Genomic DNA, 20855 nt, shown 5'->3' with positions numbered 1-20855 from the left:
CCAATGCAGGGGACACGGGTTCGATCCCTGGTCTGGGAAGATCACACATGCCATGGAGCAACTAAGCCCGTGCTCCACAACTACTGAGCCTGTGCTCTAGAGCCTGCGAGCCACAACTACTGAGGCCGCGTGCCACAACTACTGAAGCCCGCGCACCTAGAGCCAGTGCTCCTCAACAAGAGAAGCTACTGCAGTGAGAAGCTCGCGCACCGCAATGAAGAGGGGCCTCCGCTCGCGGCAACTAGAGAAAGCCTGCGCGCAGCAAGGAAGACCCAACGCAGCCAAAAAATACATAGAAATAAATAAATTTAAAAAACCACAACTGTCTGTTGGCACGTCTAGAGATATTTACAGTACTACTGTATATCCAGAATCTTTTAAGGTTCCATTATCTCGTTTGATCTCGTTCAATAAGAAGTCTGCCAAGCAGCGTTGCAGATAAGGAAGCCGAGATTCAGAGTGGGAGGGACTGCAACAGTTCACCCAGACACCTTTAGGTCGGCTGTCGCGGCGGGAACGCAGCCGAGGACCGTGGCGACCGTCCACAGTCACGTGACGCGGGAACGTCGGCAAAGCCGCAGGGGCGCGCGTGGCCCCCGTAGTCGCGTCAGGGGCTGGCCCGCCGTGGCGTCCACCGCCCCGCCCCTGCTCCGGTGTCACATGACCGGCTCTTAGACAATATGGCGGTAGCGGCGGTGCGGCGCCGTGGCTGACCAACCGCGAATGCGGTGGGCTCCTACCTGGCGTGAGGGGTGGCCTCAACCGGGAGGGGGCGGGGGATCGGACTCTCCTCAACCCGCTCCTGTCTCTGATCTCACCGGCGTTCCACTCGTCCCTCCGCGCGGTGTGTCTGCCGGGGAGGGGACGCATGATAGAGCCCGGGTTCCATCCCCCGTGCTCTGTGCTTCGGGGCAAGCTCCTCTCGGTGTCCGAGCGCACCTCCCTCGCCTGGGTTCCCTCCATCCTCCTTTCTCCAGCCTCCTCCCCTCGCAGGTGGGATCGTCGGTGGGACCGTAGCGCGGGCGGGCGCGGCCCCCGGGACCATGTCCGGGTCCGACACCGCGCCCTTCCTCAGCCAGGCAGATGACACGGACGACGGGCCTGCGCCCGGCACCCCGGGGTTGCCGGGGTCCATGGGGAAGTCCGAGGATCCCGAAGTCCCAGACCGGGAGGGATTGCAGCGCATCACGGGCTTGTCTTCGGGCCGTTCGGCTCTCATAGTGGCCGTGCTGTGCTACATCAACCTCCTTAACTACATGGACCGCTTCACCGTGGCTGGTACTGACTTCTGGGAGAAAGTTAGAAAGGGGGATGGGAGCGGGGTCCCGAAGATGGGGCTGCCTCGGCCAACCCATCCTGAGTCTTCTCCTTCCCAGGCGTCCTTCCGGACATTGAGCAGTTCTTCGACATCGGAGACAGTAGCTCCGGCCTTATCCAGACCGGTGAGTGGAGGCCCCTCCTGGGCACACAGCACCTCTTCTTTCTGTTCTGCCCCAGTTGGGGCCACATGCTGGCGTGCCTGGGGCCTTATTTTTGGGAGGTCCGGTGGCCGAGCTAGGGGAGGAGATGGCCATGGGTCTGCCCTGAGGTTGTCCTGTTCGATTAGGACACCACATTTAAAGAGATTTAAAGAGGGAGTCAGTTTAGTATAACAGTTAAGACAGACCTGGGTTTATATACCAGCTTTTCACTTAATGTGATGGTAGGCAAGGCCCTCAACCTCTCTAAGCCTCACTTTCCTTGTCGGTGAACTGGAACTGGTAATAACCCCGGCTCACCTCATAGGGCTGATGTGAGGATTCAATGAGATAATGCCTGTGAAGTGCATAGTACAGTATTGGAAAATGGTAGGCACCCAGTAAATAATGGCAGAAGAGGGTGTCTAGAAGGGGAAGAGGTGAGTTTTACTTGTTCAGAACTTTGGGGTTTATGGGAAAGGCAAAGCCAAGTCCTATTTTCCTTCCTTCCCTCCTTCCTTCATTTCTGAGCACCTACCATGTGCCAGGCCCTGGAGGAAGTACTGATAACATCCAATGAATTTGGCAAGACATTTTACACCCATTGTCTTCTAATCCTTTTATCAGCCAAGGAGTTGGTGTTATTATTCTTGTTTTATAGAGAAAGTAGGTAGTATTATCTACATTTTTATAAAGAAACTGAGGCTTGGAGAGGAGTTAAGACTTGCCTAGGGTCACACAACAAGTTCGAGGCAGAAGAGGAGTTTGAAACCAGATCTTGCAGTGTTCTTTGCTCCACTCCAGGCCACCAAGGAACTGGAGTTATTTAAGCCAAAGTTTAATGGAATGAGAATAGGATCATAGGTCCAGGTCTGCAAAGCTCTAAAGAGTTGTTGAGTTAGAGAAGAAATAGGTCTGGGACTTCCCTGGTAGTCCAGTGATTAAGACTCTGTGCTCCCAATGCAGGGGGCAGGGGTTCAATCCCTGGTCCGGTAACTAAGATCTCACATGCCCCGTGGCTCAGCCAAAAACAAAAAAACAAAAAAAACACACGTCTTTCTTGGCAACCCTCTTCACATTTTCATTTAACACATGTTTGTTGAGCACCTGTTTTGTGCTCAGCAGTGTGTTAAGTGATGGAAACACAGTCATGGCCAATACAGTCCTTGTCTTCCTGGAGCCAGCATTTTGCTGTGCATGAGGGGGGCAACAGTCCCTGAAAACCTAAACTAATAATGAGATAATTTTCTATAGAAATAACTGTTATGTAAAAGAAGACAGAGTAGCTGTGATAGAGACTGGATATGTGGTGGTTGGGAAGGTTTCTGAGCTGAGGGTGGTTGGGAAGATTTCTGAGCTGAGGTTGTGGAGCTCAGGGGAGAGAAGAGACAATTCCAGATAGAGAGGACAGCAGGTGCCCAAAGCCTTAAGGTGGTATTGAACTTGGTAGTTGGGCCACTGGGGTGCAGAGAGGGAAAGTGGATAAGCGTGAAGTTGGAGGGGTAGGGAGGGGCTAGATCAGATAAGTGCATTGCAGACCAGGGTATGGAGGAAGGGATAAGTCAGCTGGGCCATCCATTCTACAATGGAAGATTTGAAGAACATTGGAGATGGAGCTGGACGACTACTACCTCCCCCAACCCCCGCTTGCAGGAAGCTCTGATAGTTTCAGGGTTGGGAGTTATTCCTGCCCCCCTTCGCCCTCCCTGAGCTGGTTTGGGGGTGGGGTAGGGGTACTGGGGCTGGGCTGTGACTCTCTGCTTCCCCCCAGTGTTCATCTCCAGTTACATGGTGTTGGCACCTGTGTTTGGCTACCTGGGTGACAGGTACAATCGGAAGTATCTCATGTGCGGGGGCATTGCCTTCTGGTCCCTGGTGACACTGGGGTCGTCCTTCATCCCCAGAGAGGTGAGGTCCCACACTGGCTCCTGCTTCTGCCCTCCCCCCCTGCCCTCTCCTCCCCCGGCCCTGACTCCCCCATCAGTCTTTGCTGCTCCTCTTTGGAGTCATTGCATACTGGGCCCGGGGAACTTGTGCGGTTCCCTTGGTCCATGCCGTCTTCTGTTCCCTGCTTGCCTGAGTTATCTGCCCACCCCATCCTCTCCCCTTTTCTTCCAGAACCTTCTTCTGTCCATCATCCCCTCCTTCCACTGCACACCTAAACACTCACATTTCTGTATCACAGGAAAGACCTTACCAGAACTGCCCTCTCTCCGTCTTCCTCTTCCTAGTCAGACTTCCCCAGAGGGAAGCTCCAGTCTGGGTGAAGGAGCAGCTGGGGAGAGGCTCTCGCTTTGCCTGCACTTCCTCTCCTCCCACTACCCCCTTGAGCACTGCCGGCTAACCTGCCCCCGTTGCTCCTTTGCCAAAGTCAACAGTGCCCTCTTAGTTGCTAGCTGTAGCTCCTACTTCCTAGTCCTGTTCTCATTGGATCTCCTGGGAGCCTCTGGCTCTGTTGACCCACTTCTTCCTTCCGAAAACTCTCTTCTAACTTCTGTGACGCCCTCTTCTGGCTTTCGTCCTGCCTCCCTGGCTGTTGCTTCTTTGCTCCTTTGAAATCACCTCTGTCTGTTCTCACTTTCTGCCCTGGGACTCTTTCTCCTCAGCCCCGGACACTACACACTCTCCTTGGGTGATCGTGCCTTGTTCTTAGCTTTGGTGTCTCTGGTAGACAAATAAACCCCTGCCTAAGATCATTATTCACTGTTGGGGTGTCTTGGGTGGTTTGGACAAGATAGAAATAAAGATTTATTTCGTACCTACTGGGTGCAAGGTAATGAATAGACCTTTTGTTGTCCAGTTCTCACAATAGGTATGTGAACAAGTTGTTATTATCCCCCTTTTGCAGATGAGGAAACTGAGGCTCAGAGAGGTTAAGTTGCTTTCTCAGAGTCACAGCTAGTAAGTAGTGGAGCCGAGATTCAAGCTCAGGTCTGTTTGATTCTAAAACCCAGACCTCTCCTGCCATCCCTGCCACCTCTCCAGAGCTGGCTGGTGAGGGAGGCTGGGAGGCTGGCTGCAGGGCGGGGTGCCACCTCCCCCATATCTCGTTCCCCAGCGATTCTGGCTGCTCCTCCTGACCCGGGGCCTGGTGGGGGTCGGGGAGGCCAGTTACTCCACCATCGCACCCACCCTCATCGCTGACCTCTTCGTGGCAGACCAGCGGAGTCGGATGCTCAGCGTGTTCTACTTTGCCATCCCTGTGGGCAGGTGAGTGGACCTCGGCCCTGGTGGGGAGGCAGAAGGGCCTTGCCTGGAACGGGACTGACCAGCCGTCTCTTCTCCTCCCCCACCCCCTTCCCACAGTGGTCTGGGTTACATTGCAGGCTCCAAAGTGAAGGATGCGGCCGGGGACTGGCACTGGGCTCTGCGGGTGAGTCGGGTCACAGCCTGGGGAAAGGTTAGCAGTGCACTCACTGATTCCCCCTTTCTACCGTCAGACACCCCCTTTTGAAGGCAGTGCTCACGCTGCCAAGCCTACAGGCAGCCTAGCTGCCCTCACTGCGAAGCCACGTGCTAGGTAAAACTCTTGATTGCAGGTGATAGAAGCCCACTGTACAACTGTAAGCCCCCAAATGGGACTGTATTGGCTCTCATAATGGAAAGTCCCAGGGTGAGCTTCAGGTAAAGCTGGATTCAGGACTCCCACAGTGTCACAGGAATTTGATCATCCTTTTCTCAGCTCTACTTTCCTCTGTTATCTTCCTCTCAAGCAAGTGAAAGCTCCACATGTTTATCTTCCCATTTAGAAACTTTAGCACCCTGGATCCTTGAGCAGTAGTCCTGGATGGTGTCTGATTAGATGGACGTGGGTCACATGCTGGCACTGACTCAATCACTGAGGCCTGGGAGGTTTAACATTACTCTTGGCCAAGTCTGGGTTATAAGCCCCACCCTATTTGAACCACATGGGTTGAGAGAAATGGGGGGAGTGGTTTCCCAAAAGAAAATTAGGGTGCTGTTGCTAAAGAGGGAGCAGTTAGGCTTGCAGAAACAGAAACACTTCCTAGTGGCAGTCACCCCCTCCCCTCAGTCACAGGTTCAGCTTCCTTGAGCAGGCACTCACTGGGTGTTTGAGGTCTTGGGGCCTGAGTTGCTTTTATACACCCTCACTTTTTCTCAGCCCCCAGGGTTGAGTGTCTCCCCATCTGTGCCTCTCTTCAAGCCCACTCTTTCCCCAGGTGACACCAGGTCTAGGAGTGGTGGCTGTTGTACTGCTGTTCCTGGTAGTACGGGAGCCGCCAAGGGGAGCTGTGGAGCGCCACTCAGACTCACCACCCCTGAACCCCACCTCGTGGTGGGCAGATCTGAGGGCTCTGGCAAGAAAGTGAGTTCAGTTCCATCCTAACCCAACATCTGAGGCCCCCAGGGAGGCCCTGAAGTCTAGTTTGAGATTTACATGGGTATGGTCTTTGTTCTGTTTTCTGTCAGCTGGCCCTACTCTAAGGCCAGGAATTCTGTCGCCACTGCCCCCTTATGGCAGCTGCTTGAATTACAGGCCCAGATCCTGGAAGCCAGTACAGCCTCCAGACTCAGTGCCCTGACTATTAAAATAAGCCAGAGAGGGAGAAGAGAGGTCTCTGACACCGATACCTCAGTGGAGTCTAACTTCCTCCCTCCTAATTGTCTGCAGTCCTAGTTTCATCCTGTCTTCCCTTGGTTTCACTGCTGTGGCCTTTGTCACGGGCTCCCTGGCTCTTTGGGCTCCTGCTTTCTTGCTGCGTTCCCGCGTGGTCTTGGGGGAGACCCCCCCCTGCCTTCCTGGAGACTCCTGCTCTTCCTCTGACAGGTACCCAGATGGGGTCTGGGCTGGGTGGCCCTGCAGGTTGCAGGGGATGAAGTGGAGAGAGTCTGTGATTCAGAATCAGGCAAGGAGAGTTTGAATCCTGACTCCACAAGCTACTTCCTTTCCCAGAGTCTCAGTTTCCTAGTCTGGGAATAAGTGCCTTCCTCTTGTGAACCATGGGGTGCTGTGCCTGGATAGACCTGGGTTGTGAGGGTGGCCGGGAGGGATGATCTTTCTCTCTGGGCCATGGGGGTGAGGCTAACCCCCTTGCCTCTCCCCTTCCCCCCAGCCTCATCTTTGGGCTCATCACCTGCCTCACCGGGGTCCTGGGTGTGGGCCTGGGCGTGGAGATCAGCCGCCGACTCCGCCGCTCCAACCCCCGGGCTGACCCGCTGGTTTGTGCTGCTGGCCTCCTGGGCTCTTCACCCTTCCTCTTCCTGTCCCTTGCCTGCGCCCGTGGTAGCATCGTGGCCACCTATGTGAGTAGCCAGCAGGTGTCTAAGGGGGTGTTCTGGGCCTAGGGTGGAGGAATGGTGCACTGGGGCAGGACTAGGGTCAGAGCCAACTCTGGAGTGGGAACGCCTGGGTTTGAATCTCAGCTGTGGCCATTCTTAGCTGTGTGACATTGGGCAAGTGACTTAACCTCTCTGTGCTCAGTTTCATCTTCTGTAAAATGGGAATAATAGTAGCAACTGTCTCCTAGGGGTGTTGTGAGGGTTAAATGAGTTAATAGATGGGCCTGGTACCTAGTGAACCCTCCATGTGTTTGCTCTTCTTGTGATGAGACCAACGCCCCACCCCTGTTCCCCCTCCTTCACCGCCTACCTCCCATCCCCCAGATTTTCATCTTTATTGGAGAGACACTGCTGTCCATGAACTGGGCCATTGTGGCTGACATTCTGCTGGTGAGTAGGTGGCCCAGGGTTACCCCAGAGGCTGATGGGAGCAGGGAGTGGGGGCAGGGGACCTCACTTGCCTTGAACTGTGACCTTCACCCCTTCTTCAAAACCCAGCCCTGGACTGACTTCAGAGTCCAACCCCAGGTGGGCCTGTAGCCCGGGCCTGCCCTGCCCTTCACCCCAGCCACACCTCTGAGCTGGGGTTCACCTGACCTCAGCCTAGGCTGAGCCTTGGCCCTGTCCCCGCCCTCTGCCTCCTGCCCCTCTTTCCTCCCAGTACGTGGTGATCCCCACACGACGCTCCACTGCTGAAGCCTTTCAGATCGTGCTGTCCCACCTGCTGGGTGACGCTGGGAGCCCCTACCTGATTGGCTTGGTGAGCACGGCCCCTTGGCTGGGCCTGGGGTGGGGCTCGGGGGACCCCACATTCCCAGTACCGGCTGGTGGCCAGTGGACTGAGCACAGGCCAGATTAGAGGGTCTCACCCTAGTGAGGCATCTGAGTCCCCTGTGCCAGGCACCCTTCACCTCGGAGGCTCAGCTGGGTGGGCACGATTTTGTCTTGGCAGATTTGCACCAGTAAGGTCCAGGCCTAAGTCTTCTTCGTTCTTCTGGAGTTCAGGGGCTTCCTCTCCGTTCCCCTGACTTTTCTTTCCTTGTCTCCCCACAGATCTCCGACCGCCTCCGCCAGGGCTGGCCCCCCTCCTTCTTGTCTGAGTTCCGGGCCCTGCAGTTCTCACTCATGCTCTGCGCCTTCATGGGGGCGCTGGGCGGCGCGGCCTTCCTGGGCGCTGCCATCTTCATTGAGGGCGACCGCCGGCGGGCCCAGCTGCACGTGCAGGGTCGGTCGGGCCTCCCCGCTGTCCGTCCACAGCTCCTTGCCTGACTTCATGATGCTGCCTGCTTGTCCATCCGCCCACCCACCCAGCCCCGTGTCCCTGGCAGCCCTCAGTCCACAGCCCTCCCCTCCCTCGGCCTCGGGTCTCCCTGTCCCACGAGCTGATGCCCCACTGTGTGGCTCTGCTGCCCCATCCATTTGCCAGTGCCTGTTTGTCCCCTCCCTGGCCCTGTGTCTGTCTGTCCATCCAGCCCTGGCTCTGATCCCTCCCTGACAGGTCTGTTGCGTGAGGCTGGGCCTGCTGATGACCGCATCGTGGTGCCCCAGAGAGGACGCTCCACCCGGGTCCCCGTGTCCAGTGTGCTCATCTGAGGGGTCACCGCTTGCTATCTGCACATCTGTCACATCTGGCCCTGGGCCCACCCCAGGAGGTGCCCGGGCCCAAATCCTCGGCTGACCCATTTTCTAGGAGGGGCCTTGGGCCATGTTCCAGCTCCCACACACTACACAGGTGGCCAAGAGGGAATTCTGGGGGTCCGAGAGGGGGATCTCCCACCACTGGAGCAGCCCCAGGGGCTCGGTGCTATTTGTAACTGAATAAAGTTTGTAGCCAGACCCCAAGTGCCTGCTGGAGTCTCTCTGGGTGCTAGTGATCTCTGGATTGCAGGGGACGCCCCCTCTATAGTCCCAGGTTCCCAGTGGCTGTTGGGTCACTCCTGCGGGCCCTTGGGCAAATCCCTGCCCTTCTGGGCCAGTGAATGAAGGGGTGGAGTGAGCTGGCTCGGTGTGACCGTGAGTCACTCATGCCCATGTCTCCCCGAGAGCCCGCCCGCCCTTGGCAGGCCGTCCAGGGTGAGGTGGGTGGGCATGCCCTGGGCCCCTCAGAATTCCCGGTGTCAGGGCCTCCCTCCTTGCTGCCTCCTTGAGCCACGCTGTGGAGGGCACGGCAGCTGGCTGGCCTGCAAGTATCTTTTCCTCCTCCCACTGGTCTGAGTTGCCCCTTGTCCCGGAGGCCAGCAGACCCTTCCTGAGGGCCCGGGGTGGCTCCTGAGGCGGCCTCCTCCCCCTCCCTACTGGCTGGGTGGGGGTGGGAAGGGGGAGGGTGCCGCCAGCTGAGCCCCGATGATTTCCTGCCCTCACCCGGCGCTCACCACAGCTTCCTGCCGCAGGCAGGCAGGCGCTGAGGAGAGGCAGGCGCAGAGCCCAGGGGCAGGTAGGGCTGGGGCACAGGGTCTGTGTAGGGGTGGCTGGCGCCCCAGACTCCAGGCCAGGGCCTGACTGCCCTGGGTTCAAGGGTCTTCCAGAGCCCGCGCTGACGCCCACTCAGCCCGCTGAGGGGAGGAGACCCAGGGAGCCCCCGAGGAGGGCGCAGCTGCCCCCCACCAGGCTCCCAGCCTGGTGCCCGCTCGGCCCCTGTACCCTTTCTGGCCTGGCCCTTGGCCTGCTGCTGCTCTGTCCCGGAGGGGTGTGCGGCGAGCAGCTAGGCCCGGTGCAAGCTCTCCCTGCAGATGGAGGCAGTCAGCCTGGGCCTCTTTGTGCTGGGCCTCCTGCTGCTGCCTCTCTTGGCCGTGCTGCTGATGGCACTGTGTGTGCGTTGCCGAGAGCTGCCAGGTGAGTGGGTGCTGGTGGGGTGTCCAGATGCTCAGACACACCGACAGGGATCCTCACCCCACGCCCCAACTCCTTTGTCCCTCTTTAACTCTTTCGAGTCGCTGAGAGCCCCATACTCCATCACCCTCTGCCCTCGTCACCCCCTTTTCCTGCCTCACGGGCCCTCTCATCCCCAGGCTCATATGACACTGCTGCCTCCGATGGGTGAGTCTGCCCCGTCCACCCTGGGTGTCTCCCTCAATACCCCATGCAGGGCTGGGCCCCAGGGGACTGAGATGGGGTCTGGGGCCTCTCCCAGCTGCTTACCCAAGCTGTGTCTCTCCTGCTAGTTTGACCCCAAGTAGCATCGTGATCAAATCGCCTCGTGAGTACATGGAGGGTCCCCTTCCTCGGATGCGGGGGGAGCGTCTCCTGGCGTGGGTGGGAGAGCGTGTGCCTTTGTTTAGTTTCCCCCTGTGGCTGCCCACATGGCCTTGACCTGAGCTGGGGGTGGGGAGGGAGGTGGGTGCCCCCCGCAGGCCTGTCCAGGGCACAGGGGTGTCGGGGGTTAGTCTGCCCTTCGAGGCCTCGTCCAGGGTAGGGGCGTGAGCTTTGGAGTCGTTCCTTCAGCTTGGTCCTGTATCCTCAGCCACACTCGCCTCCTGGCCACCAACCACTTCCTACCCGCCTGTGACCTACCTGCTGCAGAGCCAGCCAGACCTGCTCCCCATCCCGTAAGTGGCCACTTCCCCTCCAAATCCCCCTTTTAACCCCCTCACCTGCTTGGATTGGGGGCCTCTTTCCCTGTTGCAATCCCTCTTGCCCCAGAGCCCCACTCCAGCATGCCCTCTGACCTTGGATTCCCAGGAGATCCCCACAGCCACCCGGAGGCTCCCACCGCATGCCGTCTTCCCAGCAGGACTCAGATGGTGGTAAGCGTGGAACCGGGCCCATGGGGCTGGGGCCGGGCAGAGGACAGGCCCCTCTGAGCTGGCTCAGTCTCCCTCTCCCGCTCTCTCTGCAGCCAACAGTGTGGCCAGCTACGAGAACGAGGGTGCGTCAGGGACCCCGGCGGCCCTGGTTGGGAGGACGCTGGGGCCTGTCCTGGGCTCTGCTGACCCTGTGTCGTTAACCCCCCCAGAGGCGGTCTGTGAGGATGCGGACGAAGACGAGGATGAGGAAGACTATCCCAACGAGGGCTACTTGTGAGTGGCCAGGCGGGAGGTGGGAGCCGAGGCCGGGGCTCCTTGCTCACCCGCTCCTTGACTTCCCTCAGGGTGGTGCTTCCTGACAGCATCCCGGCCACTGGCGCCGCCGTCCCACCAGCTCCTGTGTCCAGCAACCCTGGCCTCCGAGATAGCGCCTTCTCCGGTGAGTCGGCCATCTGACCACTCCCTGCCCCTCTGTGCTGCGGCCCCTCGGCTCTTCCCTCTCCTCCTGGATGTTTGCTCCCCCTCCATTTTCTCTCTTCTCTCTTTCTAGCACTTCTGTCCTTCAGATAGGGGGACTTCCGGCTCCGATCTTCTGATTTCCTTACCTTTTCTCTCCTCTTCCCTCCTTGTCTTTTGCTTTTATTGTCTGCGAGATTTCCTTGACTGTATTCTTCTTTTGACTCTATCCTTTCATTTTGTCTTTCTTGTCCAGAAGCCCTTTCTTTGTCTCTGAATGTTCCTTTCTCATAGCCTCCTATCTTGTTTCACAAAGGCAATATCATCTCATAAATCTCTAAGGATATTGATTATAGGTCGTCTTTTTTGGGTTTCTTTGGGAAGTTTTCTTCTGCTTCCTGTGTTGTTTCAGTTTCCTTTGGGCTGCTTTTCTCTCTTCATTTTGGTTTCATCCTGCCTGTTGGAGGCTTTTCTAAGTGTCTTGTGATCTTCAGTGTTCCATTCCTCTCCTTTCTCTCTGTACTTGCTCTGGGTCTTCACTTCCACACCCTGGCTTCATGTGCCATCCTGATTCTCAACTCATGGCCTCTCTCTTGAGCCCCAGACCATCTGTCCAAGTGCCTATTTTCATTCATTCACTCATTCAGTCATCCATCATATTTACTGGGTACCCCTGATATAATCACATCTAATGAGGTAGAGTTGTGATTAAAACAGCTAACATTATTGAGGGCCTACTACATGCCCTACTAAGAGTTTTATGTGTATTAACTTATTAATATTAAACCTCACAATTCCCAGGGGCTTTTGAGCCTGTCCCTTCCCCTCCTGCCCCTCACTTGTCCCATCTGTACAATGATTTGTTTATTTAACAGAAACTTGGCAGAACTTACTGTATGACAGGCCTTATTTTAATTCACCGTTTTCACAACACCCCTATGCAGTGGGTACCGTTCCTCACCCTATTTTACAGATGAGAAAACTGAGGCCCAGAGCGGTTAGGTAGCTTGCCTGAGGTTACACAGTTAATGCTGGAGCTGGACTTGAACCTGGGCAGTTTGACTCCGAAGCCTGCCTTGTCCACATCCTCAGGGAGAAATAAGTCAACACATGAAAGAATAAGATGTCGTCGATGGCGCTAGGCGTTAGGAAGGGACAAGGACAGGAGAGGGGGGTCAGGGCAGGCCTGGTTGAGGAGGAGGGGCCAGCGGGGCTGATGGCGCCTCTGACTCGGCCCAGCCCTGCGTGTTGTTTCCTTCTGCACACGTGTCGCCCAGCCCCACCACCCCGAGCCGCTCCCCGTCCCTGCTCCCCAACCTGAGGGACATGCTGGGCCTGCTGTCTCTCCTCCCCCAATTCCGTTTCCCCTAATCAATTCTGGTCAAGTTGTCCTACTTCTCTCCATCACCACCCGCATCGCAGGTCCGGACCGCCCTCCCTGCCTCCCTCTGGGGCCGACGGTGGGGATGGTCTCTGGGGGTCTGCGTGTAGGAGTCTCGGGCTGGTTATGTGGAAAGTCTTTGGGGGCTGCAGTTGGGAGCCTCTGGGTGTCTGCCTCGGGGGCTCTGGGTACCAGTGTGTGGGCGCCAATGCTTTTCCTACAGTGAAGTCGGGGGAAGATTACGTGAACGTTCCTGAGAGTGAGGAGAGTGCAGATGCGTCCCTGGGTGAGCGGCTGGGGTCTGCCTTCCCTCCTCACTCTCGCGCCCCCCACCCCATCCTCACTCTCATTCCGGCCTTGAGGGTGCCCACCGCCCCCTCTCTGGCTCCCTCGCCCTCTGCCTGGGTGTCCTCCTCCTCTCTCACCCCCAGTGTGGCCTGCCCCCCTTTCGGTATGGCCGTCCCTCCTTCTGACCTGTCCCCACAGATGGGAGCCGGGAGTATGTGAACGTGTCCCAGGAGCTGCCGCCCGTGGCGAGGACCAAGCCTGGTGTGTGTCGGGGGAGGTAGGGCAGACACTGGGGGAGCTGCCTTGGAGGAGAGCGGGATGGTTTGTGAGCTGAAGACCAACCTCCCCTTCCCTCTCAGCCAGCCGGAGTTCCCAGGAGATGGAAGATGAGGAAACTCCAGATTATGAGAATCTCCAGATTCACTGAAGGCCTGGTGAGAGGCCCCGCCCGTCCCAGCCCTGCCCTGGACCTGCGGGCCCTAGGCCCTCCCTGCCCTCCCCGCCCTCCCCGCCATCTCAGCCCTCTCCTCTCTGAGTCTGGGGCCTCCTGTGACCGCCACGGACCTCCTGACCTTGTACCCCTCCCTCTGTCCCTGTCCCGCTGTGTTTCAGTGAGAGGCCGTGCGGGTTCTGGAGCCAGCCTTGCCTGGGAGTGCTGAGCTGAGCAGCCGGCAGTGGCTCTGTGGGCCCCCACTTGGCACCCCGCCCCGTCTCCAACCTGACGACAGCCTGAGAACTTTCCCCCTAACTTATTGTCACTTTGGGGTCCAGTCTGTGTGGCCCCAGTACCCTGCACCTTCTGACGCAGCCTGAGAATGAACCACCCCGGCCCCAGCCCTTCTCTGTAACAGAATAAAGGCTGCTGTGGTCTGTAGTGCTCTTAGCTTTGGGGGGCGCAGTGGGTCGGAGTCAGGGTGAGGGTGGGCTGTGTCTGAGGTCCTGAGTGTGTGTGTGTGTGTGTGTGTGTGTGTGTGTGTGTTTATGGGTCTCCATCCTCACAGACCCTCTGTGCTCCCGAGGGTCCTGACCAGGTATGTGTGAGTGACTGAACGAAGCCTGGGACACGTCACCTTCTGAGTGAGGCAGTTCTGAGCCCGGCTGGCACTCCTGGGGCTCAGGTGCATCTCCTCATGAGATAGTTCTTGGAAGTGGCAGACGATGGCCGAGGTGATGGGAGAACAGGGCGTGGGGAAGCGCTGGGTGGGCGTCTAGAGCAAGACCCTTCTCCACTGGCCCCTTGTTTCTCCATCTTTAAAACAAGGGGGTGGACTTGATGACCTCAAAGGGCTTTCTTTTTTCTTTTTCTCTTTTTAAATTAATTAATTAATTTTTGGCCGCATTGAGTCTTTGTTGCTGCGCACGGGCTTTCTCTAGTTGCAGCAAGCGGGGGCTACTCATTGCGGTGGCTTCTTGTTGCAGAGCACGGGCTCTAGGTGCGTGGGCTTCAGTAGTTGTGGCACATGGGCTCAGTAGTTGTGGCTCGCGGTCTCTAGAGCGCAGGCTCAGTAGTTGTGGCACACGGGCCCGGTTGCTCCGCGGCATGTGGGATCTTCCCGGATCAGGGCTTGAACCTGTGTCCCCTGCATTGACAGGCGGATTCTTAACCACTGCGCCACCAGGGAAGTCCCTCAAAGGGCTTTCTTAATTCTTACTTTTTATGGTTCTTAATGAAACAGAACTTTAAAAATTGTCTAAGCAACTGAAAAAGTTAACGGGCAGCACAGTCCTCTTCAGACTTGACGTACAGATGACTCACCTGGGGGTTTTGCGAAAATGCAGATTCTGATTCAGTCCATCTGGGATGTAGTCTGAGACTCTGCATTCCTAACGAGCTCCCAAGTGGTTCTACTGCTGCTGCTCTGAGACCCCCCTCTGAATAGGAGGGTCTGGTGGATACCCTGGTCGTTGGGACTGGCTCCCATGCGGGCGTGTGACAACCTGGCCAGAGTGAGGCCCAGCGCTGGACATGGGCAGAAAGTGTCAGGAAGGAGAAGCTTTTTGTTCATGGCAGTCGTGAAGCTGGGAGAACATGGTCCTAGAGCCCCCACCTGGAGAGCCTCCCAAAAATGAAGCCAGCATGGAAGAGAGAAGGCCTGGAGGTGGGCAGGGCTGGCTTCCTGGTGGTGTCAGAATGCCTGGATCCAGTCACACCTGAAGCGAGACATCCCCTCAGACTTCTGGTTACTTGGGCCAATAAATGACCAGTTTTCTTCAACCAGCTTGATTTGGGGTTTCTGTCTCGTACAACCAGAGTAGTCCTGAGCGGGATGCACAGTTGCTGGCGTCTGGCCTCCAAGGGTAATAGCAACTGCTCCTCTATGGAGCGCCTGCCACATTTCCACGCTTATTTCATCATTGTCACGCCCCTGTTGTCAGTTACTGTGCGTATCCCCATTTTGCAGGTGAGGAAACACAGCCTCAGAGAGGAAAAGTGATTTGCCCAAAGGCACACGGCCAAAGTGGCAAATCTGGGCTGAGATCTGGGCCTGTTGGCCTCCAGAGTCATTGCCGCCAGCACCCTTGCTCTGGGTGTTGTGTTAGGTGCCGCTGCCCCAGGTGGGGAGGTTGTGAGAGGCCCGTTGGAAAAGTGGGGGAGGGAGGTCTGGGGAGGGGTTTGGACAAGCTGGACATCAACAGGTGGCATCGTCTTTTTTTTTTTTGGCCGATGTGCGGCATGCGGGATCTTAGCTCCCCGACCAGGGATCGAACCCATGCCCCCTGCAGTGGAAGCACGGAGTCCTAACCACTGGACCGCCAGGGAAGTCCAAGTCATTTTATTTGGAGGAAATAGAAAAGGGCAGAGGCACCTTCATGCCTGGGCTGAGGGACAGAAACAGTTTACCAACAAGGTCATGTTGGTGCCACCACACTGAGAATAACCTAGCAACATCAGTCAAGCTGAAGATGGTGTGTCCCTTTGCCTAGCATATCCCTGGGTATAAACCTGGACAAACCAGCACACAGGCTAAGGGGTGGGTCCAAGGGGCTCAGGGCAAACTGTAATGGCCGACAGCAGGACACAGCCGACACCGTCACTGGGAGAGTGGACGGAGGGGCTGCAGTCCAGTGACACTGTGGAGACCCACCAGCAGAGAAAGATCAGTGGACTGGAGCAGCGTCTGTCAGCTCCGCTAAATATCACCAGCAGAAGCTGGAGTGAGAAAAGGAAAGCAAGTTTTTTATTTATATAAACCTAAAAACGTGAAAAACCTGTACATGTTCTCCGGGGATACACATATATGCAAGGATAGTAAGATAAGCAAAGGACGGAATTCCCAGCCGGTCCAGTGGTTACGACTCCACGCTTTCACTGCCATGGGCCCGGGGTTCCATCCCTGGTCAGGGAGCTAAGATCCCACAAGCCGTGAGGCGTGGCCAAAAAAAAAAAAAAAAAGAAAAGAAAAAAAAAGATAGGCCAAGGAATGAGGAATATCAAACTCTGGAGAGTGGCTACCATGGGCCGGAGCGGGGAGGATACCTGGGAAGGAGTTCAGGAAGGCCTCCATGGTATGTGTAATGTCTTGTTCGTATTAAGCAGGGTTGGATATAGCGGTGTATGATACGTGACTCTCTTAAATGTTTGCATATCTGAATGATTTTGTAATAAGAAAAGAGGCCAAGACCTAAGGGGGCAGTGGATGGAGGCAGAAAAGTAGGGCAGCTTTAGGAGGCAGTAAACAGGAGGCTGAGAGGTGCCGGTCTGTCTGCGCCAAGTAGGTGAGTTGCATATGGCGCTCCAGGCTTTAGGAACAACGTAGGCAAAGGCCCTGAGGTGGGGTCAGTGAGGCGGCTCCTAGAGTGATCCACAGGAGAAATGGTGGGCTAGCTGAAGAAGTGGTGGTGGCCGTGGAGCGAGGTGGTAGAATAGGGGATGTTTGGGAGGCAGAAGCAAAGGACGTGGTGATGGGTTGGCTGTGGGCCGTGAGGCTTGGGGAAGTTCAAGGTGACTCTGGGTCCTTGCCTTGGTGGATTGGGGGCAGGGTGTGCCCTGAGGCACGAAGCAGCTTCCCACTGGTGTTTCTTGGATCAGCGAGAGAATGTGCTTTGCTTCCACCAGTGGATGAGCCAGGAGGGACAGATAGTCAAGGCAATGAGGTCTACGGGGCCGGGCTGGGGTTCTTAGCACAGTGCGGTGGTCAGTAGGTAGAATCCCTGCAGATGAAAGCTGGGGAGCAGAAACAGATTTTTTCTTCAAGTCCGTTGTTGGAGGAAAGGTAGATTTAGTGATAAGTGAGAGAGAATATTTTCTGGAATTGCTGGGGAGACAACTGGGTGCTTGTAAAGGCCATCGGAAGGTAACAGCTCTATTGATTTGGGGTCTCTCAGAAGCAGTCCTTGAGACAAGGGTCCCAGTGCAAATAGTTTATTTGGGAGGTGGTCCCAAAATCACTGACAGGGGAGTGAGACAGGAAAGAGAAGGCAGCCAACAAAGGATGCATTATAGAGCCAGTTACCTATGTGGGCAACTGGGGCACAGCCCTGCCAGGGCAGGCTGGGGGCCTTGTGGAGTGGGTGGGTATGAGCCATCCCGCCCGGGGAGGGAGCTGGGGTATTTGTACAACCTTGCCCGTTACTCACCAACTGAGGGTGGTTCCAGGGAAAGGGGGGCTGTTAATTCTCCAGAACTTCTGGCCTGCCACTCATGTGGGCACAGTGGGCACCAGTGGCCCCAGCAAGCCTGGAGCAGAGGAAGGCAGGTGCCGGCAGATGCGCGGGCCAGTGAGCCCTGAAATGGTGAGGAGGGCCATGGACGAGGCATCGACAGTGCCTGCTGCAAGAGCTTGGGCTGTTTGTGGTATTCAGTGCCATTTTTTCCAAAATGCACTGTGTGGCTCATGAGTCCCGAGAGAAGCTTCTCAAGGAAGCGTTCTGCTTTCAGGAGAGTTTGGGAAAAGTGCATTCTCTAAATCCTCCTGGCAGAGTCAAGTGCACTTTGCTGAGTTCATGGCTCTGAGGGATCCTGTGAGAAACGTTTGTTTCTCTTTGCCTAACCTAGTATTCCCCAAATGTATTTGACTTTAGAAGTTTTAAAAATGTTATTATTAGCATTTTGCTGGCCACCTTCTAACATCTACAGAGGACTTCTTTTGTTTTTCCTTGCCAGTATCCGTGCCTTCTTCTTCCAATGACGCCACCTGGATTTGAAATGTCTGTGTGGCTCAGGTGGGACTGAAGTCTTAGATGTGCATGTGACCCAGGATTGACCAATCATTATATCCCACCCCCTGGCTACAGTCATTGGTTGATAGAAGGGCACATGACACAATTCAGGCCAATGAGACACATTCCTGAGACTTTCATTGGAACTAATAGGAAAGAGAAGCTCTTTGTCCACTGCGGTGTCAAAGCCCATAAGATGTAGGCCTGGAGCTTTTGCAGGCTTCCACTTGGAGGGAGCCTGCCTGAGAATGAAGCCTCCAGAGAGGAAAGCAGAGTCAACAGAAATGGAAATAGAAAAACTGAGTCCTGATAGCTGTATAAGCACCCAGATCCAATGATCCAATATGCCTGAAGACATTACTGCCTGATGAGTCAATCTCATCAGGCCAATTGGTTAGGCCAATTTGAGCCAGGCTTTCTTCCACTTGCCACAAAAAGATTCCTAGTGGATAACCACAGCGCCTATCATTTCCACCAAATCCCAACCACAATCAGGCCAACCCAGGCTGGTGATGAGCCCCTGGTGACCAATGTGTGAAACTCACCTTTTTCCTCACCCTCCACCTCTTCTAACTGCTCCTCAGAGATACCTGCGTGCACACTTTATGGCTGGTAACCCATCTGTCCTGGACACATGGGTCTGCCCTCCTACCTAATCCCCTCCCAGTGTCCCACTTTCCTCCTCAACACCCACCTGCCCAGGGAAATCTTTCTGGTTTTTCCTTACTTTTGCTTTCTTTAGTTGGTATTATTATTCTTGGAGCTGATGAGCAGTAATTCTAGAGAGGGGACTGAGTTTGGTGGCAAGAGCACTGGGATACAGGTGAGGAGACTTAAGTTTGAGTCCCAACTCTGCCACTAGATTTCTGGACTTTGGGAACCTTTGAGGATGTTGAACTTAAGTTTTAAAACCTTCTCATTTTGAGGTCCCTAGCCCCAAAAGGTGTCCCTGGAAGTAAAAGAATGGGATCCCTTGTTGCTGAGAAAGTTAGAACTCAGGTATGGCTGGAGTCAGAGGCTTAAGTATCACTACCAACTTCTAATTTCTCCACTGATTCCATTTTCACAGCCTCTCCCTTGTGGTCATGTGATGGTTCTGGCAGCTGCAGGGACCATGTCCTTCCAGTTCCTATCCTGGGTGGGTGGGGGGAGCAAAGTGTCCCAGCACCGCCAGCAAAAGCCCTAAACTTACTCTAATTGTCTTAGCTTGGGTCACAAGACTCCCCGAACCAATCACTGGCCAGGAGAATGCCATGTGCTGACTGACTTAGGCCTGGGTCATATGCTCCACTATGAGGGAGTGGAAATGGGGAAGGCACCGGAAATGGGGAAGGCACCCAGAGAAAATTAGAGGCTATTGCTGGTAGAAGGGAGGATGGCTGTTGGGATGCATTTATTCCACATTTATTGTGTGCCACACTCATGATTTCACTGAGTCTCACAACACTCTGGTCTACAAGGTATAAGGAGCTCCTTTTGTAGAGAAGAGAACAGGCTCAGGGAGGTTAAGTGATTTGCTTAAAGTCACACAGCAAATGCCAGAGTTATTTATGGAAACGCAGCCTACTTTGGAGTGAAGGGAGGGAGACTATGTTAAAAGTTGGTGCAAAAGGAGAAGACAAGGAGGCAGACCCAAGGAGAAATTCCACAGAGAGCAAATTTTGCTTTGCATAGGGATTTTTGCTAAAACTTTTGGGAATAAGGCTCTCTCTCTCTGCTGGGACCCCTCAACAGGGAGGACACATGGGCCTGGAGCTGCCAGGGGCCACCATGTGAAGGGCACCTGTGAGGGGGAAGATAGCACAGAGGTGAGCAGCGCCAGGTAGGGGGAAAATGGTTCCTGAGAACATGGGTTGAGGTCCTGGATCCATACATTCCTGAAACTGGCACCACCCATGAACTGTTCAGTTACATGAGTTAATTAACACCCTTCACTTGGCTCTGCTCCAGCTGGGTTTCTGTCATTTGCAAATGAAAGGGCCCTGACTCATCTGGACAGGATGCTGCGGATCTTCGACCTTCAACAAGGCCCACTTTCAGGCACTGACATAGGCCACGTGAGATGCCACACGGTTCACATATGTTTGGTCGCTACCGTGACCCTGAGTAAGTTCGTCTCATTATCACCCTTTTACAAATGAGGAAACTGAGGCTCAGAGAGGGCAGGTGGCCAGACCAAGCAGGGTACTGGCTTCCCCTCCCCAAGTGGTCTAAGCAACCCCTGTTCCCAAGTGCCTCCATCTATCTGTACCCACCAAGTCCCCCCTCAGGCCTCTCTGTCTACCTCTGTCCCTCAGCGGGGTGGGTAGCCAAGGCCGTTCAGGGCTCACTCCCCTGCCGGACTTCAAAGGGGCTGCCCGCTCTGGGCTGTGGGCAGCTGGACCTGAGCCGAGTCCCTCTTCTTGGGGACACACAAGCTACGTGAGGGGTGGACGCTTGGAGCATCTGTGGCCCTGTGGGGGCTGGGAGCCCCCTGAGCTCCAAGAAAGAGGAGGACCTGGGTCCCCTCCTGCCTCCACGCTCGGGGTCCCTGTCCCCGTCTGCCTCCTGTATGCCTCGGCTGGGCCTCTGTGCACTCTCTCCCTCTCCCACCTGGCTCTCAGGCTCGCCACCTGTCTTTCTGTTTCCGGGTCCCCCGCGGCACCCCGCACACCAAGCTCCGGCTCCGGGCCCCCTCGCTCCCCATCCCACTTGCCACTTTCACTTTTGCCTCCGTCTTGTTCTCTCGGCCTCTCCCTTCCCTCGCCCCTCCTCATCTCTGTGTGTCTCTGGGTCACCCGTTCCCTTCCTGACTCTTTTGTCTCCCTCTCTGTGGGCCTCAATCTGTTTCTCAGTCTCTGTCTTGGAAGCCGTATCTCTCATCTGTCTCTCTACCCTGTCTCTCTCTGTCTCTGTGGCCCTCTGTCTCTCTATGATCTCTCTCTCGTTCTCTGTCTCCCTCCTCCTCTCCCTACCCCACCCTCCCCACATCCTGAGGTGTCTTTGGGGAACCGGAAATTTGGGGGATCAGAGAGATACCAGGAGGCTCAGCTGCTGCCGCCTAAAGATAATTGTGGGGGGGCCTGGGCT

General features: G+C 55.8%; 2 protein-coding genes across 12 annotated transcripts; both read left to right on the top strand.

The window, feature by feature from the left end:
* The first annotated feature begins 582 nt into the window (after positions 1–582).
* On the top strand, positions 583–8600 carry SPNS1 (sphingolipid transporter 1 (putative)). Of its 6 annotated transcripts, none has more exons than XM_036826261.1 (13): positions 598–993; positions 1080–1278; positions 1377–1442; positions 3229–3365; positions 4516–4667; positions 4764–4830; positions 5639–5784; positions 6091–6246; positions 6533–6722; positions 7083–7148; positions 7420–7518; positions 7812–7983; positions 8257–8600. In XM_036826261.1, the coding sequence occupies exons 1-13, from the start codon at positions 724–726 to the stop codon at positions 8349–8351; spliced, it is 1815 nt and encodes a 604-aa protein (XP_036682156.1). In that variant the 5' UTR covers positions 598–723; the 3' UTR covers positions 8352–8600. The 6 variants fall into 6 exon arrangements, with proteins under 6 accessions (XP_036682161.1, XP_036682158.1, XP_036682156.1 ...); XM_036826262.1 differs by having other exon boundaries at positions 1076–1278; XM_036826264.1 differs by having other exon boundaries at positions 639–728; positions 994–1278.
* A 122-nt stretch (positions 8601–8722) lies between these two features.
* On the top strand, positions 8723–13848 carry LAT (linker for activation of T cells). 6 transcript variants are annotated; one of them, XM_036826270.1, is made up of 12 exons: positions 8723–9590; positions 9767–9794; positions 9920–9954; positions 10219–10303; positions 10437–10501; positions 10594–10623; positions 10711–10774; positions 10846–10940; positions 12562–12624; positions 12825–12887; positions 12986–13060; positions 13239–13848. In XM_036826270.1, the coding sequence occupies exons 1-11, from the start codon at positions 9488–9490 to the stop codon at positions 13051–13053; spliced, it is 699 nt and encodes a 232-aa protein (XP_036682165.1). In that variant the 5' UTR covers positions 8723–9487; the 3' UTR covers positions 13054–13060; positions 13239–13848. The 6 variants fall into 6 exon arrangements, 3 of the variants coding, with proteins under 3 accessions (XP_036682165.1, XP_036682163.1, XP_036682162.1); XR_005016516.1 differs by having other exon boundaries at positions 12562–12887; positions 13239–13257; XM_036826268.1 differs by having other exon boundaries at positions 10594–10774; positions 12825–12903.
* Positions 13849–20855: the final 7007 nt, after the last annotated feature.

This window comes from Balaenoptera musculus, chromosome 15 (assembly GCF_009873245.2).
Source record: "Balaenoptera musculus isolate JJ_BM4_2016_0621 chromosome 15, mBalMus1.pri.v3, whole genome shotgun sequence".
Classification (NCBI taxonomy): domain Eukaryota; kingdom Metazoa; phylum Chordata; class Mammalia; order Artiodactyla; family Balaenopteridae; genus Balaenoptera; species Balaenoptera musculus.
Note: the sequence above shows the minus strand (reverse complement) of the source record. Positions and strands in the feature narration are given on the sequence as shown.

Excerpts from the sequence above, each read along its gene's own strand:
- SPNS1 (XM_036826261.1), top strand. The coding sequence starts at position 724 with ATGCGGTGGGCTCCTACCTGGCGTGAGGGGTGGCCTCAACCGGGAGGG. Across the intron at positions 4,668-4,763 it reads TTTGCCATCCCTGTGGGCAG|TGGTCTGGGTTACATTGCAG; the intron begins GTGAGTGGACCT and ends CCCTTCCCACAG. Across the intron at positions 6,723-7,082 it reads GTAGCATCGTGGCCACCTAT|ATTTTCATCTTTATTGGAGA; the intron begins GTGAGTAGCCAG and ends CCCATCCCCCAG.
- LAT (XM_036826267.1), top strand. The coding sequence starts at position 9,488 with ATGGAGGCAGTCAGCCTGGGCCTCTTTGTGCTGGGCCTCCTGCTGCTG. Across the intron at positions 9,591-9,766 it reads GCGTTGCCGAGAGCTGCCAG|GCTCATATGACACTGCTGCC; the intron begins GTGAGTGGGTGC and ends TCTCATCCCCAG. Across the intron at positions 12,625-12,824 it reads GAGTGCAGATGCGTCCCTGG|ATGGGAGCCGGGAGTATGTG; the intron begins GTGAGCGGCTGG and ends CTGTCCCCACAG.